This window comes from Hippopotamus amphibius, chromosome 6 (assembly GCF_030028045.1).
Source record: "Hippopotamus amphibius kiboko isolate mHipAmp2 chromosome 6, mHipAmp2.hap2, whole genome shotgun sequence".
NCBI lineage: Eukaryota > Metazoa > Chordata > Mammalia > Artiodactyla > Hippopotamidae > Hippopotamus > Hippopotamus amphibius.
In genome coordinates, this window is record NC_080191.1 from 25,275,603 (window position 1) to 25,293,860 (window position 18,258).

The window sequence follows — 18,258 nt, forward strand, 5'->3', positions numbered from 1 at the left end:
CCCTCTCCCCATCTCTCATCATCCTTTCATTTGCATATTTCTTTCAGGAAAACATCAACTTATAAATTTGTATGAACTAAAATTAAAATTACATCTGCGTCACCCCCAGTGGATCAGCTAAAGTATGTTTCAACCTTATATTTTGTGTTGAAATTTAGTGTTCAAAGATTCCAAAATACCAAAGTTCATTATAAAATTTTAAATGATTAACTAATGTTATAGAACACGAGAATGCTTTTGTTCATAACTATTATGCCCTAGCCCCATGGACAGGGTGGAGGAGTCTCTTTCTTGCTCTTGCTTTTAATATGGAAGGGCCTCTGAAAGGTCTGAGAATAAGTCAGTATAAGCCATGCAAATTAACAGCATCATTAGTAAATAGATTGTGTGTGTGTGTGTACACGCACGCACTCACACACCACAATTTCTCTGTTAATGAGATAGGTTGGAACATATAGAAATCTTTCCCAGATAAGCATGTGGGAAAAGGGGGCAGTTAGAAAAAAGAAGTGACATCTAAACTGAGACTTGAAGAAAGCATATTAATTACCCAAGTGAAAAGGGGAGTGAAAGATAGAAGATGTCCCAGGTAAAGGGAAAGCAAGTGTAAAGATTCAGAGGAAACAAAAGAGCTGGCGTGTTTTGAGAACTAAAGGCCAGCATCACTTGACATTTCCAGGAGGTCTTATCCAGGTACAGGGCGGACTCAACTCTACTTAAGGTCTCACATCAAACAAGAAAGGATTCAGGCTGGGAGACCTGCAGATGGTCAAGGGAAACTGGCTGGGGCTTTGCGCTACCTTCTGTCTCTCTTACCTTTGACACAAAGCATAGCTGAGCAGGCATCAATGTTCACAAATTTCACGTAGCCCAGCTGCTCCTCAACCTTGAATGTGTTTGTGAACCCTCTGAGGACCACGTAAAAATGCAAATTCTGATTCCATAGCCTGGGAGTCCGCATTACCAGCGAGGTCCTGGAGAATGACCATACTGCTGATTTCTAGACCACAGTTTGTGCAGCAGAATTTAGTGACAAACTGCAGTTTGCTTCTATGAGTGGGATGTCAGCAAATGCTCAGCTGACAATGCTATTGTCTAGTCTCAGATTTTTTTTTTATCCTGAAAGAGGTTTTAAAGACCATTTAGTCCAATTACCTCATTTTAGAATGAAGGGAAAAGCTCAGAAATGAGAAGTGACTTGCTTCAGGTCACTGAGTTACTATTTTTTTTAATTTTTTTAAATAAATTTATTTGTTTATTGGCTGTGTTGGGTCTTCATTGCTGCGCACGGGCTTTCTCTAGTTGTGGTCAACAGGGGCTACTCCTTTGGTGCATGGACTTCTCATTGCAGTGGCTTCTCTTGTTGCAGAGTACGGGCTTTAGGTGTGTGGGCTTCAGTAGTCATGACACACAGGCTTAGTTGCTCCACGGTGATGCAGGGATCGAACCCATGTCCGCTGCATTGGCAGGCAGATGCTTAACCACTGCATCACCAGGGAAATCCCTCACTGAGCTACTATTGATGATAAAGTCAGGAATACCCAGCACTTCTGCCCAGGAGGATCCTTGCTCTCTACCACACAGAGGTCCTCTTCAAGAAGCCCAGTCAAAAGAGGATTCCATACAATTTGTGGTTGTCGTAGTTAGGGGAAGAGGACTCAAGGAGTAGAAGATGAAAAGGACCAAGGATCATTTTGATGTGACCCTATCCAAGATCCCAGAACAGGGTTATGTTAACTTCAGGGTGGGACTCCAATCTCCAGATTTTCATTCTGGACAACTTATTTTATATCCTTTTAATTATGATGTCCATGAATCATGTAACCTGAACCCAGGCTTCTCTTTCTTATAATGCTGCATTTATGATACGATAAATCCCAGTAATAATTTTTTTAGCATTCTTAGTTTTTTTTAGTATTTATTTGCAAAATTCCAAGAGTATTTATAAAGTCCTAGCCCAAGGGGGAGAAAGAATATTGCCATGTGTCCAACAGGCATTCTCCAATTAAAAGAGATTGTAATAGGTTTATTTTTGTTAGTCATTAGCTACAATAACAAAGATACTGGTTCTTACTTATGCATACATGATTTTATATAAAAACAAAGAAAAAAAATTATTATACTAAACTTCCCAGATTTAGAATTTTCCAATGTCCGTGCCAAATAATTGGGCAGAGCTTCAAGAATTCCCTGTTCAGCCAGGCCTTTTTTTGTGTCTTGATAAATAAGTAGTATATTTGGCATTCTTCATTTTGATATTGAACTATTCCTAAGTAACCACATTCAGGTTTCCATTGCTCACGTAAATGGTTATTATCTAATTGTCTCATGTTTTTAAGCATTTGTTTTATTTGTTCCTTGATTTAAAAGAAAAATAAATCCTTTTATCTTCATAAATTCCTACTATTTAAAGTCAAGGTTAAAGAAATATTTTGGTTGACTTCAGATAAATACCCCCAATAAATTTTCAAAAATAAGATGACTCTTTAGGATGGTTAGATTTTTTCAAGCTCCTCGCATTTTAATAACTAAGTTTATAATAATGATGCTTTAGCAATATTCATATTGAAAATCTCTTGTTAAACCATTTAATGTGTAGAGGTGTGTATGCCACAACAATTTACAGACTTGTACTTGGTGTAGTTGCTGTCCTGGACCTTGAAAGATGGTTGATCATCTTGGAAATGTAACCAAGTCTCAGAGTATTAATGTTCCTTGGAGAATCATTAAAGTAAATATGTTTAACATATGATAAGAGCCTATTAGAATGCAGTTTGCATTTCCTCAGTTGAAGTTAAACCACAAGTCATATCTTGACCCCCAGGTACAGAATGATATATACATTTGTTTCACGTTAGCATGAAAAGCTCATAATCTGTGTGCTATGGTCATCTTCAGAAAGAAATATTCATTACCATGTGACTGACTACACACATTTTTACACATCCTTAGTTAAGAGAAATTTGAGAATATCCTTACTTACAGGAGTACATATGAATTGAGTTAAAAATCCATGCTACAAACCTAGCCCCAAATGTATAGAATGTGACAAACCTCCCTCTTATCACTCTTCACTTTGGCCTCCAGCAGAGGGTCTGTCTCCAGCCACTGGAAGTCATCTGCTAAAGCTCCATTGCCCAGTTAGTGTCCAACACAATCAGAATTTTGTTCAATTACAAAAACACTCATCTTCTAGCTTATCAGAAGCAATTGGGTGTAACACTCATGCTTTAGAAAATTAAACCACATGTTACTAATAGACTGATTGGTGGAAGCACACTCTAGTGACTGCTATAAAACAGTGGCTTTATTGACAATTATTTCCATCATCCTCAGGGCTTATCACCTTTGCTTCACTGAGTCAACAAATATTTGCTGAGCTCCTGTCATGTGTCAGGCAGTGGGCTAGTGCTTGGGGATATAAAATTAAGTAAAACAAGTATAGTCTGTCCTATGTAAGGACATTATTGCAAACCAGAAGTGTGGCCAGATCTATACTGTCAGTACAAAGGGAGATACAGACCTAAATAAGGTATAAATTTGGAAGTAATGTCTCCCTCTTCGACTTCCACAAGAGTTTTCTTCTTTTATAACATATTCAGTACATAATCATTGAACATCACCTACTAGGTATCAGGCACGGTGCTTGCTCTTGAGAATAAAGACATGAAAAGAGATACAGCCCATATTGTGTATAGAATTTATAAACCAGTAGGGGAGACAGCATCACACAAATAGTTACAGAAATAATCACCACTTGCTATGGACTATGACGCACAAGTACCAAGTGCTATAAGACTGTTGTACTCTATCATACACGCGTCTTTAGATCTATACTTGTTTCATCTTTGTATCATCCACAGAGCTTGGCAAAGTAAACTGAAAAAGTAGGCACTTAAACGAACATTTGTTGAGTGATTGAGTCCTTCATTCGAGAACCAATTCAGAAAACATCACTCCCTAAAGATGAAAATATTAATCAAATTAACTAGATGTGGTATTTATTCTTGCTGCTCAAGGATACTTCTAGATTTCCTCTTCCAAGCAGGTGGTAGAATTGTACTTTCCTATTTCATTGAAGGTAAGCATGATCACATGACTTGCCTTGACCAATGAAACGTTATTAGAACTAGTATGTTTGTATCACTTCCACGTAGAAGCCCTTTAGAGGAAGTGTGCAATTAACTACACTTCCTTCCCCTACAATGACAACAATGTTCCAGGTGAAAGGTGACCTATTAGCCTGCATCCCTGGACTGGGCAAAACACAGAGCAGCGCCTCACTTACCAGACAGGCACATAGAATCTAGTGAAGAAATAACTCTGGTTGTTTTAGGCCTCAGAGACGTCAAGTATTGTTTCTTGTAGAGCTTAACCTAACCCTAACTGACTGATAACATAGATAAAGTTAGACTTCTGCGGAAAGTGTACCAGGGAGTGGGGGTTGGACAGTGGGGAGACATCTAGAAGAATACCAAATAAACTGCTGGTAAGATTAGAGCGAATCCCAAACCTCAGCAGAAGACTCAGGGTGCTCCCTGGAAAAAGGAAATAACCCTTTGAAATAGATCCTCATAAATGTAATATGTTTGTCATGAGGAAATTTGTTATGTAATCATGAAGGATTTTCTGTGTATGTTACTGATAAGAAGTATCGAAAGAGAAGAATAGACAAAAAGACTATTTCAGTGTGTCTCTCCTGTATGTACTCTGCTTTTAGTTACCAGTTATAATTACAGAATTTTGGTAAGGATCAGAAGGGCTCCCATTCTAGGACGTATTCGAGTGAAGTTCTTATCTGTTTGGTAACAATTTCTTCTCCAGATTCTGCATTCACTAAGCAGTTTTCTCTGTTTGGGACTCCTGAATGTACCTTACTAGTTCAACCAAGTATACCTGTTAATAGGATTTAAAAACTTGACATATGTTTGATAAATCATTCTCCCATGAATTTGATGACTAGAATATATTTTAGAAATTTAATCATTTGCGGTAATTAGATTTTTTTAAAGTTTCTAAATATATGTTACTGAGAACTGGGCCCTGTATCAGTGTTGATTCTACTAAAGTACTGATGCTCCAAGACACAGTCTGAAATGGCTGTCATCCTTAGGCGACACAACATTTGGTGAAGGGAGACAACATTGTCAGTGTCTTAACTAAATAGCAGCTGTGGCTGGAAAGAGTTATGTAGGTTGAAGTTATGAGAAATGAGAGAAACATTTACAATAATAACTTTGGTCTTGAAATTAGACATGATACAGAATTTTAACTGTTAAATTGTTAAAATGACTGCTACCTCTCTGCTGTCACAACATATAAAAGGCAGACTTTTTAAAAATAATCTTTCTGAACTGGACTATCTTTTAACATTTAATGTATTTATTTTTTGCCATTTGTAATACACTTCCATTATGAATATTTTGAGAATTGTTACCAATATGTGTTTTATGAGAAAGTATTATTTCTCTATTTTACATAATTCATAAGCTTAACCAAATCCTTAAGCATAATTTTATTATGCTGTAAATCTCATTTTCTTCCAGTTAAATATACTTTAATTTTTTACAGAAAAATGTAAGAATGGGGCCAGAATTCATGTAACAGAAATTTGATGCAATGATCTTGACTAGAGAAATATCTATTCTCTTAAGCAGTGGTTTCAATGGTTATTCTCAAGTAATGACAAATGTCCCTTGTATACTGGACAAATTTCAATGGAGGAAAATCATAGTCAATGATTTAGAAAATCTTAACTGGAAATAAAGAGATATATTGAACTTAACAGGAAACAAAATACATCAATACAATAACAATAAAAATAAACAAATTTAGCAGAAATCACTGTTGAAAACATTAAGTATCAAAACACTAAACTTACTAAAGACGAAAGGGGAAGTGGCAGATAACTGATCATCATTTTAAAACTGTTCCAAGAAGACACTACATTCCATGGCTTATTTTCCTTTATGCATGATATTATGTAGGAAACAATTTTTCAATTCATTCAGTAATATTTATACTGCACTTTTCCATTTAAATGTGTTCATAAATATTAATCAATTCCCACAACACTGTGAGATAGTTAAGAATTATCCAGAGTTGACAGACTGAGAGCTTAAAATGATCTTTGGCTATGATGCCAAGGACTGCTGAGGGAATTAATAAAAGAGCTGACAACAAAGTCCAAAATCCTGGCTCCTGGCTGCTGCTAGGGTGAAGGAGGCTGTCAGAGAATTTCTTGTCCTGTGCTGACTCCTATCTTCCAGTGACACAGAAGTCAAAAGCACCTGCTCCTACATTACCCCTGCCTGGTCAGCAAAGCTATCACAGATGTTTCTTCTAGCCTAGTTCTTAGTGCTTCAGAGAGTTAGGTATCTCACATCTCCCTGGAAAATATAAAGAAAAATTTCAAATCCACAATTCAGAGACCTGCTGAAGACTCAAGAAGTCCTCAATGAGTCTGAATGAGGAAAGTCTACTTAGAGCTTACGAAGGGATATCATTACATTGTGCAGAGCTATAACCAGTCATGCTGGGACTGACTCATCTGAATTCCTTTAATGTTAGGGAGATGTGGTTTGCATGCAGCTGCTGACAAACTGTCCCCAGCTTACCAAGGACAGAGGATCTCCTGGCACAAAAGACTGTCTGTGTTAAAACTGGGGAGATCCCAGGAAAAGTGACATAGTTGATGACCTTACCTCTGGGTAATGAAATATGCTGGTGCTTCTTTACTTTATGTGATGAAATGAATTTAACCAGTTGTTCTATTTCTGCAAGTAATCAGATATATATAGGGCAATTAAATTTGAGCAAAAATTTTAAAGTATTGCTTGAAATATAAAAATATGCTGTTTTACTGCATTATGGTCAGATTTTCAGATAGCAGAAGTTCATATACAGTGCTCGAATTGCCATGGGGACCATCAGTATGCTTAAAAATCCATATTGAACACTCATCGTAAGATTCTTTCCTTGCGTTAGAGTCAGACTGGAGAGGTCTAACTCCCCTTGTCCCATCCCAAGGCCTCTTCTCATTTGTGGCCCTCAGCCACCTTACTTCAGAGCTCTATTCAGGGACATAGGAAACCCCCTACTGTTCTCCAGGACACAAGAGAATCTGAGTGGCTGCCCTGATTTATCTGTGATGGCTCCTCCCTGTGTCGTGACTTGCCAGATGAGGTCTTCTCTGGTTACAACCTGGGAAGCAAGAACACTCCGTGCACTGGGGTGCCCCCATCATCCTCTCTCTCCCTTGTGAGTGCTCAGCCAGAAGGGGAGGAGCAGAGATGAGGCTCTTTCAATCACCCATAGGGGTCTCAGCTCTCACCAAGGCCCCTCTGTTTCTCTTCTTCCACCTGCTTGCAGAACTGCTCTCTCCTTTTGGGAGAAAAACTGGATCTTACATCATCATCCATTCACTTCTCTGCTGTGGGTGGAACAGACTGCTAGGTTACCAAGTTTTGTCTCTTCTATGGCTACTAACTAGCTGTGACTATGAGCAAGTTTTGGTTTTTTTTAACCTTGTTATGCCCAGTTCCTCGTCTGTAAAAATGAGGATAATTGTAGTATATACACCATGTGGATCACTGTGACGATTAAATGAGTTAATAGATGTAAAATGTTTATAAAGTTTTTGACATAAAGTAAGCCTTCAATAAAAGATAGTTAATATTATTTATTATTTATATTATTGTGATTATTTAAATCCAAGTTTTAGAATTACAAAACTAATAACTCTTTTCTCACCTCTTACCTCATTCAGATTTGTTATTTGATCCTTGTAGGTAGGTTCACAGTGCTATTTCAATATGATCTTTCTGTAAGTTTATTGTCTCCTCTCCTCTGATTTAAGCTGTAATTACCCCTTAACTTCTTTCCTGATTATTGTATTTATTTACCCATTCCTGTACTCGTTGAACAAACATTTTTTGACTACTTCCTATATTCCAGGGACCGTGCAGGGCACTGGAGAAAGCCTGTGCTTCTTTCTTTCTAGAAGATGGAGAATTGCCTTCGCTTGGTCATAGATCCTGATGCAAATGCTGCCTATGACCAGGTTCGTTTGTTTGTTCTGACCCTGCCAGATCGACTCATGCTCTTACAATGAGAAGATCATTGTAGGAGAGAAGTTAAAGGAATTGAGAGGCTAGAGTATTGGAATCACTAAAAATTGAGAGAAGTGGAGATGTTAAAAAATTACAATGATCTAGGAACTAAAATCTTGAGGAATGGGAAATATGAAGGCAGGGACTGAGGTAGATTGATAAATACACCTAAATATTAAAATACAAACAAATATTTAAATATAAAGAAATATAGAATGTTTCCATTTTTGGATGTTGGAATAGGTCTGTAAGGACATTTATTCAGCCTACAGCAGTTACTTCTAGGAAGATAAATTATAATTTGTTGAGTAATGGTGAAAGAGAATTTTCACTTTCATTCTATTTGCTTTTGTGTTTACAACACATATATTATGCATAAATAACTATAGTGAAACAGAGCTTTTAAAAAAAAAGCAAAAGTGGCTGACTTCTTGTCACACGGATCTGCATGTGAATCTCATCTGTAAAATGAGTATGCTCTTACCTACTTCTACGTTGTGATGACTAAGTGAGGTCGTTACTTAATGTTCTTAACACAATGACTGGCGCATGGAAGAAGTTCAATAATGTTTGTTATTTCTCCACTCACTGACAAGCCCCCCCCCCCCCACACACACACTTGCAAGTGCATTGTGCGAGTGTGTGCACACCCACACACCACAGAGAGAGAGAGAGGGCAGAGGTCACGTGTGCACCCAGAGACTCTGTAGCACTTGTGTACTCTCCTTGGAGTACTGTCATATTTAGGGGTGAAAAAAAGGAAAAAAATGGATGTATTGTTTATATTGCTTACCTGGCTAATTTCCAGAAGAAACTAATAATAATAAATTATGTACATATTGACACTTCCACTGCAAGCCAAAAGCAGAATGTATTCAAACATTCTCATTAAGAACTGTTTGCATGACATTTTTAAAATACAGCTTTAAGAACAAGAATAAATTACAGTGTATAAAAAATACTATTTTCCAAAAGTCAACAGTCCTAATGAATAGTTTAATAGGCAGTATTATCTCCATATAGGCATCATCTATTAATAGAAACTAGAAAAATTCTGTGAACCTCACAATAAAATATATAAACCAAAGTTTCTAAAACAAGTATTTTTCTATATGATGTGCTGTTAATAAGTATGACTGGGGAAGTTAATTCTTAGGGTCCCAAAATGTTGGCAGAGGCTATTTTTACCCTGTGATAATTTATACAGCCTACATGAGAGCTCTTGTGTAGACAGTGAAGAGTCCACCGAAGGTCAAATGAAAAATTAGTGCCTGATACACTTATACTAGCATTTGACAGAACTAAAAATTAATGGTTGTCAGAACACTGCCTGAAACAGTGGCTCCAAGAGATTAAAATCTTTATTATAAATCTGTGAAATGTGAATCCTGATTTATTGATTACTGAGAACATGGATTTACAGTGTCAATGAAATATAGTGTCTCCTGCCTCCAAGGAAAAGCTTCCTTGCACCCATTCAAAAATTCACAATGGATTAAGATGGAAATTGGAAAATGGAAATTCACTCATTCATTCATTCAATGGGTATTATGTGCCAGGCGTGTGCTACGGACTAAGGTGCGAAGATGAACAAGACACAGGTCCCAGTCTGAAATAACTTACAGTTGGGAGAGAAGCCTGACACAAAAACAGGTAATAATAAAACAACCCAGGAGAAAAAATACTTGATGTGCTTAATAGTATTGAGGAATGCGTACCTTACAGAAGTGGGAGGATTTCCTATTACTAAACTCCATTTCTAGCTAGTGCTCCTATTATGAGGCAGACCTAGCTAACATGGTCAAAATGAACAGAGCTTTTCTTCAATCTAACAAAAGTGGTGAAAGGGTTAAGAAGCAGCAACCCCAGAATGACCACAGAGCTGCTCACCGTGTTTCCCATCCCTGATCCTGACGAGTCCAGCCACCTGTGAGTGGGAATTGTGATGGAGAAGGGGGCAGGTGTGGCCTGGAAACCCACCTTGGCCAACCAGAGGTGTTTGTGATTGTGTTTCCACAAATCCCAATGCCAGCTCTGTGGGTAGGTAGGTGTGAAGAAGAATAGAGAAAAGAGTTAATTAAAAGCAACTCAAAAACAAAGATAGGGGAGATAATACATGATTTTCTTGTTGCTTTCTGTCTAACAAGTCTTTTGACTACTAAATCAATTTTGCTTTAAGATCCAGAAATTTAGAAATCTAAGCAATAGTCCTTTGTTTATATCTTTTATTTTTGTTTCTAACAGGTCAATTTAAACAGAAATATGTTAGAGAAAATTAATAAAGTGGATCACTGTATTAAAGTCTTTCATGATGGCAGATACCTCATGGTACATCTCCAATTTTTTCAAATGGTATTTACAGCTCCACGTGTAAAGTTGGTTTCTTTAGATGACATACTTGGATCCTGCTTTTTGAACAAATCTGACGATCTCTGACTTTTAATTGGAGTCTTTAGATAATTTACATTTAATACAATTATCATTATGCTTGTGTTTAAATCTACCATATTATTACTCGCTTTCTATTGCTCCCAACTGTTCATATTCATTTTATTTTTTCTCTTTCTCTGCCTTCTTTTGCATTAATTGACTGTTTTTCAAGAATCCACTTTAGAGGAATAGTGGTTGGAATGTTTAGCTGAAACACAGGAGTGGAGCAAATTATGGAAAAGTATGTCAGTACCATTACCCAATTACCCTGTTACCTGAGGTTTTTCTGGGATAGAAATCTTAGGATTGATGTCTAGAATTGGATTTAAAGATGTCAACACATAGAAACCATTTCTAAGACTTGATACTCATTTGAACATTGCTTTTCAAAAGGACTGGTGTGGAATATTTCTGTTAAGAGGAGTTTACAAAAAATACTGGTAGAGAAAGGTGGATGAGTGATCAAGTAATCAATTCTGAATGTCATTTTTTAAATAATAAGTAGATATTATTTAAGAAAATTAACTTTCAAATATCTGATTCTACAGACGAGGAAATTGGGGCAACGTAAAGAATCAAACTATATTAAATTATGAGAGGTGTTGTTATTCATTTAATGAAACACCTTGTACATCATAAAAAAATGCATGATCGGAGGGAGAAAAGGCCAAAATTGAAAATACACAAGTGAGAATGTATTCAGTCATTTAAGTCATGAAAGTAAACATCCTGCTTAAGAGGTTTGGAGACAAAGAAGTTATGGATTCATGCCTGACCTGAGCCGTGGGGAGCTCAGTATCGACTGGGTGGATCACACTTCATAAGGGATTTCTGACATATGTTCATATTTGGATGCCTTTGAAGACTCAAAACTTTTACTCACCTAAGTATTCGAAAGGCATTCTGTGTCTTATCTGACAATGTGAGTCCCAGGGAAACAGGATGGAGAGCATGAACATGAGTCATTTGTGTGGGTTGCTGAGAAAGGGACCCTACATTCTGGTCCATTGCAAGGCTGAATTCCCTGTATGGGAAACAATAGAACCCTCCACATGAGCTTGAAGATCCAAAAGCAGAGAGAATTGAGTCTTTATTCACTTGAAATTCTAAGAGAAGAAAGCTTTGCAAAATGTCCTGTGACAATATGGGGCAATTGCTAGAATCGCAATGATGGGTCACAACGAGGTAGAAGGAAGGTTTGTGGTAGCCACTCTGCCTTCCTCCACCATGGCAAAACCAAAAAGTCTCCTGTGAAGGTTTCCTGGAACTGCTCATGAGAGGAGCAGAGGTAGGCTGCGTGTAGAATGGTTTCATGGTTTGGGTCAAATTAAACACTTTCCTGATGACACTGTAAGTAGAGGCATTTCAGAGTTTATGCAGCAGGGATGGTTACTGATGGTGTAGCCAGTGTGTCCAGAGGCAACCAAAGACTGACAAGGATGGTCTAGCTGAGGAAAAGCAGTTGTATGGATGCCATTAACCAAGGACCTAAAGGCTCTGCCCAGACTCCTTGACGATGTTAGCCCTTCTACAATTTAGAACCTTCACACCCCAGAAGGACAGCCAAGGCAAAGAGAAGTATTTTGAAGTCACATCCAATCAAAGAGAAACTGAGTTCAAATCGTAGCTAGCTGAGTTCACCTTGAGTTTATCCATATTTTTTTCTGACTTAGGGTCTGGTAAATCAAGATGCTCCATATTATACGGATAAAGTTAACTTACTTGACCCTAACCCAAAGCTTAACATTTGTCCAAATTAAATTTCAATCCATTGCTACATCGTCTGAGATCTTTCTGAATCACAATTTTACCATTTGGTATTTTAGCTCTCTCTCCAAGAGGAACTCATTTCACATTTTAAATATTTTGTTTTTTTATGCACACACACCTTAATAAGAAGTTTCCTAGCAAAGGACTTCATCCCAACACATTCTCCCTCTCCACCATCAAAAATAAATACACCATCAAAAATAAATACACACCCAAAAAACCCCACACTAAAATTTCTAAGTAGGCTTCTCTTCTTGTGGCAAGAGCAGAAATGGAGAGAGAAAATGATGTATTTATTTAAAAATTTAAGAATTGTAAAGTTACTAAAGACATCAAATGAAAAATATTCCTAATGCAGAACTACTGCCACCTTAAGGCCACAGCCCAGTATTATAAATCAGCTTTTGGTTATATTTAGCCAAATGGCTTAGAGAGATTAATTTTTAGGCATTTGTACATTTTATCATTTTTTAAAGTACTAAATAATCTTTAAACAAATTATATGATCCAGAGAAGATGTGCAGATTGGCTTGGATTGTGTAAAAGGTTGAACATTATAATGTTTATGTTGGGGTATTTAGAAAAGCACATTTAAACTAATGAAAAATTAAACAATCAGGCCATTTCTGCCCCCCTCCTCCCAAAAATAAGTTTGGTAAATAACACTCACAATGTGGATGTTAAAATACAGTATTATAAATCCACAAAATATCACTTAGTGAGTTATGTTCCTGTCTAAAACTTAAGCTAGCTGATCACAAAGTTATTCTTTAGGTAAATAACAAATAACAAATTAAGTAAAAGCCATACCTAAGGTTAAATTTCCTAAATTATAGTATTATCTTTATTAAAATATAGGTCAGTTATAATGATGAAATTCAATTCTAGAAAATCAGCAATAAAAATCATAGCTTCTTATTTCTGAGCATTTCAAAATTATTTTATAACTTCCTAATTTTAAGAAGTAAATGTATAAGTACATGGAATACTAAAGAAACCCTAAAACTTCACAGCATGGTATTGACATCACAGACAAATAAAAGTACCAAAATTTTAAAAACTAACAACTTAAGCAAAAACCTTAAGTAAAGTTCACATCATCTAAGGATCTTTCAAACAACACATATTATTTGCTACATTTGACACAACATCCATGTGTTTGTCTGCTGAGGCTGCCTTAACAGAATACCACAGACTGAGTGGCTTAAATAACAGGAAATTATTTTCTCACAGTTCTGAAAGCAGAACGTCCAAGATCAAGGTGCAGGTAGGGCTGGTTTCCAGTGAAACCACTCCTCTTGCTTGCAGGCTGAACCTTCTCTGCATCCTCACGTGGCCTTTCCTTTGTCCATGTGTATACCTTTTGTCTGTTCCTCTTCCTATAATCACAACAGCCATATTGAATTAGGTCCCCGCTATCATTACCTTATTTAACCATACTCACCTCCTTAAGTCTCTATACCCAAATGTAGTCACATTGAGGCTTAGGGCTTCAACATATGAACTTTGGCCGGGGGGGGGGGGGGGGGGGAACGGGATATAATTCAGTCCCTAACACTGACATATTTAATATATCACTCAAAGAAACAGAAATTAATTGGAATCTGAGTAGAACACTGAACTTTTGGTTGACAATAGGAGGTGTGGTATACTACTACATTTGATAAAGGTTTAATGTACAGAAAAAAAATATCTTCATTTAAAAATAAGCCTATCAAACAAAGTAAATACCTGTATTTAATTTCAGGGTTATGTAGGGAGTGAAGGAAAAGATGGAAACCATCGCACATGTTCTTAGAGGAGTTAGACTGAGGTTTGAGGTAGTAGCCAAGAAATGTGAGTGGAGCTCCAGGAGCAGTGGCAGATCTTTCAGGATGATGGGATCAGATTATCTTCTAAATCCTCCTACAAAGTGTAAATGTTCTGGACTCTCTAGCACAAGGCCATGAGGGATATAAGACATGTAACAGTTGTTTCTCAACAACTAGATTACGACTGTTGATAAGCCTGTCCAGGTCTAAGGGCCAACTCCAGTCCCAGGGCCACTTACGCAATGAAAAAACAATCCTCTCACATTTCTTCGTTCCAGCAATGAGTGTACTTGTACATTTACATTACTAAGGGAAGTCCCTAAAGTGCCTAGTCCCACAATAAAATATCCTCCAATGAGACTTGTGGCCTTCAATGTGTACTCTACCAGGAAGTTTGACTTGGCAGGCACTCTACTGCAGGAGCCGAAGAGGAATGCTAAGGTCAGTTCTATGGCCAACAGACAGACTAACGAAAGGGAAATAGGTACAAGCTATGAAACAGTCCAGCTTTTTTCTTTTTTGATTCACAGACATTAAAGACATGGTTGGTGGGTTCTAATCAGTGAACAACTCGATCTTCCTGAGGATTTTTTCTTGTTCCTCTTCCAGAGAGACTTGTTAGGGGCTTTTACAAGTCATAATGGAACAAGTTATCAATTTATTCAAATGGGTCCACTAGGTATAAGTGTCCTACTAGATAGAACTATTTATTATCCTAAATCAATTCCTTCGTTGGTCTATTAGCCTCATAAGGGTTAGTATTTGTAAGAGTTAAATGTAATTCTCAATCAATTTTATTTTCATTATGTCATGACAATTGATTTTTTTTTTCCATTGGGCGAAGTGTTCCTTTAAATTTAAAACAGAAGCAGTACAAAGATAATACATTTATATTTTCTCTTTTTAATGTCAAGATTTGTATTTTCTCTTGTAAATGACTTGTATTTTCTCTTTTAAATAATTTATATGTTCTCTTTTAAATGATTTTAAAGGTCTCAAAGTCCTAGCCCTTCTTATCCAGGGCTTCTCAGAATAAATGTCCTGACCATCCACTGTATGTAATGAATTAACTTTTCTCCTATGCATCTAAAATGATACTAGCTATAAACAGTCCTTGAGAGAATTGAGAACATTGTCACTCAAATTATGTGTGTTTTATAAACTTTAAAGCCTTCCGTTTGCATAAAGTTCTCTCTTCTGTATATGTTCTATGAAGTTTCTAATATCCTTTCATAGAAAAAAATGCATTACAATAAAAAATAGGATAATCAAATAACAACCAATATTGGTTTCCTTAATCATTGACATTTTGCAAAATGGTCCTTCACGATTTCTAACAAATTTATTTTCTAACGCGCTCCAGGGGGTGATATGTTGAAAGGTCTACCATTCTACTTACAAATACACTTAGGAATTTACTAGGGAATATAAAGTTTTTGATTCAATCCATAGTTAGAGATCTCGTGGGCAAAAAAAAAAAAAAACTTCCAAATTATAGGCTAACTGGGTCACGGAAATATTAGTGGATAACATTTTCTCCATAATCTTACACATTATTTCGCACACACGAGGGAAGGGTCAGGTGTAACTTGACAATCTCTTGGTTTCCCCAGCGCCTTGAAAGCCCAGTGGAGCCCCGGTTAATTTTGCGGCGAAGGCTATGCGCCAACAGAGGCTTAGTGGCGCCCCCAATTCCTGCAGCAGCGTGTCCGCTCCTGGTCACATCACGCCTTCGGGACTTCGGGGCGCGGGTCAGGGCGGTGACAGCGCGCGGCTCGCGGAGGTGCCGGCTGAAAGCCGGGCAGCGCACCGCCGCGGCGTGGGCGCGGGGACCGCCGGCCGTAAGGGGCGGGCAGGAGCGTGGCCGGGGGCGGGGCCGGCGGGCGCGGGAAGCGCGAGGGGCCGCCGTGCGGCATCCGGAGGGCGGCCGCAGCACCGCCCCGCCGCCTCCCGCCCGGCCGTCCCGCAGTGTGCCGCCCGCCCCGCAGTGTGCCGCCCGCCCCGCAGTGTGCCGCCCGCCCCGCAGTGTGCCGCCCGCCCCGCAGTGTGCCGCCCGCGCGTTCTTCGCCGGGTCCCGACGTCCGGGAGCTCGCCAGCGGTCGGCGCGTAGCTATGGCTCAGCACTTCTCCCTGGCCGCCTGCGACGTGGTCGGCTTCGACCTGGACCACACTCTGTGTCGCTACAACCTGCCCGAGGTAGCGCGGGTGAGTGGCGCGGGCTGCCGGGGCGCGCGGCGCGCAGCCTCCATGGCGGCCGGGGCTCGAGTTTCCTCCCGTCGCCGGGGCCCTGCAGCCGCCGCGCCTTTGCGCAGAGCTCGGCCTCCCACCGCGAGGCGGGGCGGAAGGAAGTGTGCATCCCCCTCCCCACCCCCGCCGTAGCCCCGCGCGTGCTGTGGGTACCGGCTCATCATCCCAGCCCTCAGCCAAGTTTGAGAGGTGGGTAGGGAAAAAAAGGGGCGAAGGAGGAACAAGTGCTGCAAGATGGGGCTGGGGAAACGGTTCCTGGGGCAGAGGAAGGGCGGGGCTGGCGGAACTGGGGGTGTCCTTTGCAGATCCCCGGCCTTGGAACTTCTCAGCAAATCATTCTGGCCACCAGCAGAGTGCCGATACAGCCACCTGGTTAGCCGCTTGTATTTCCTTTGGCTGCATTTTTTTCTTTTGCACACCTGTCCGTTTTTAAACACCGCAGTCCGGGAGAAATTGCGTGGTGTGTTGAAAGGGAGACTAACCGAAAAGTCATTAAGATCTTGGCCCTAATTTTGCCTTTTACCGAGAGAAGGAAATACATATTGCTCACCTACTGCTTGCTCCACGCACCTTGAGTAAGTTCGAATCCTGACAGCAGCCTGGGTCCTCACTGCCCTTAGGGAGGGAAGGGAAAGTGGTGTGTATGATTCCATACCTGTACCCTTAAGTGCATTGTTCTCCCTTCCCACTCCTTTGGTTTCACAAGGAAACTAATTTTGAAAAAAATAACTTTTTTTTTTTTTAAGTCAAAGGTCTAAGTATCTAAGCAGAAAAATCTGGTTATGGTAGTCAAAGCGAGGACTCTAGCCAAACTGCCTAGCTTGGGGCACCAGCTTCTCTGTTACTAGCTCTGTGACCTCCGGCAAGTTACTTAACCCGCATCTATTCTCAATTTCCCGATCTGTAAAATGGGACTAATAATTGGATTTACCTGGAAAGGTTGTTGCAAGGATTAAAAGGGTAAAGGTTGTATAATGCTTAGAGCTGTGTCTGACCCTAGTGTTTGCTTTTATAGTCACGACCCAAGTCATTCTGCAGCCTGACCACGTGTGGATAGAGCTCCAGGCTGCTGGTGCAGACATCAGCCAGGGCTGCTCCTCATTGTGGTGAGGTCAGTGCCCCAACCAGCAGTTCAGGTTCCTGTCAAAGGTCCAAACAGTGTCTGAATTCCTCAGGTTTTCCATGTACAGATGGTTAAAAAGAAAAGTGTAGTGTTCCTTCCATTATACTTTCTTGCTTTCCCGCTGTTTCCTTAGTTCTATTGAGAGTTAAGGAGACTTCTTTACTTCTTGATCCTTTGGCCACTACTTCCTCTAGGTCTTTGATTCATATTTTCCTTCCCTTTGCCTTTCGAATCTTCTCCTGATTAACACTTTCTTACATGTCCTCTCTTGTCACCTTCATTTGAAGGAGATATTGTTAAAACCATTGTCATTAGTGCCAGTTTTGTGCATGTGTGGGCATAAAATTTCAGAATACAAGGTCCTCAAAGGGCAGTAGTTCTTTATTATAAGCCTCGAATGTAAGTGATAACTAAATGTTGAAAACAGTAAGCTAGTTCGTTTTGTATCCTATTTGGTTCAGAAATCTTATTAAGTACCAGCAGTTTGCTGAACACCATAATAGAGTTAGGGATACAGAGATAACCCACAGGTCTTCAGGTGGCCTTGTAATGGGTAAAGATGCTGAAAAGTTCGTTTTCGGTCCCCTGTGCTGAGAGCAGCATTGCTTGGACCTTGCTGCTGGCTGTTCGTTACCTGTGCCTGGGGCCTCCTCCCTTCATCGCACTAACTCCTCACCTGGCAGGTCTCATCTTAAGTAGCCCAGCCCCCTAAAGTTTACCTTTCTGTCTCTGTCCCACCTCCAGTTTTCCATGAAAACCTTAATTT

At 39.3% G+C, this 18,258-nt stretch overlaps 1 protein-coding gene across 2 annotated transcripts in view; it reads left to right on the forward strand.

The window, feature by feature from the left end:
• The first annotated feature begins 16,139 nt into the window (after positions 1–16,139).
• NT5DC1 (5'-nucleotidase domain containing 1) overlaps positions 16,140–18,258 on the forward strand; it is a 118,330-nt gene continuing 116,211 nt past the window's right edge. For both annotated transcript variants that reach the window (XM_057739707.1, XM_057739708.1), the window contains exon 1: positions 16,140–16,327. In XM_057739707.1, the coding sequence (XP_057595690.1) occupies positions 16,235–16,327 (93 nt within the window). In that variant the 5' untranslated portion in view covers positions 16,140–16,234. The remainder of the gene's footprint in view (positions 16,328–18,258) is intronic.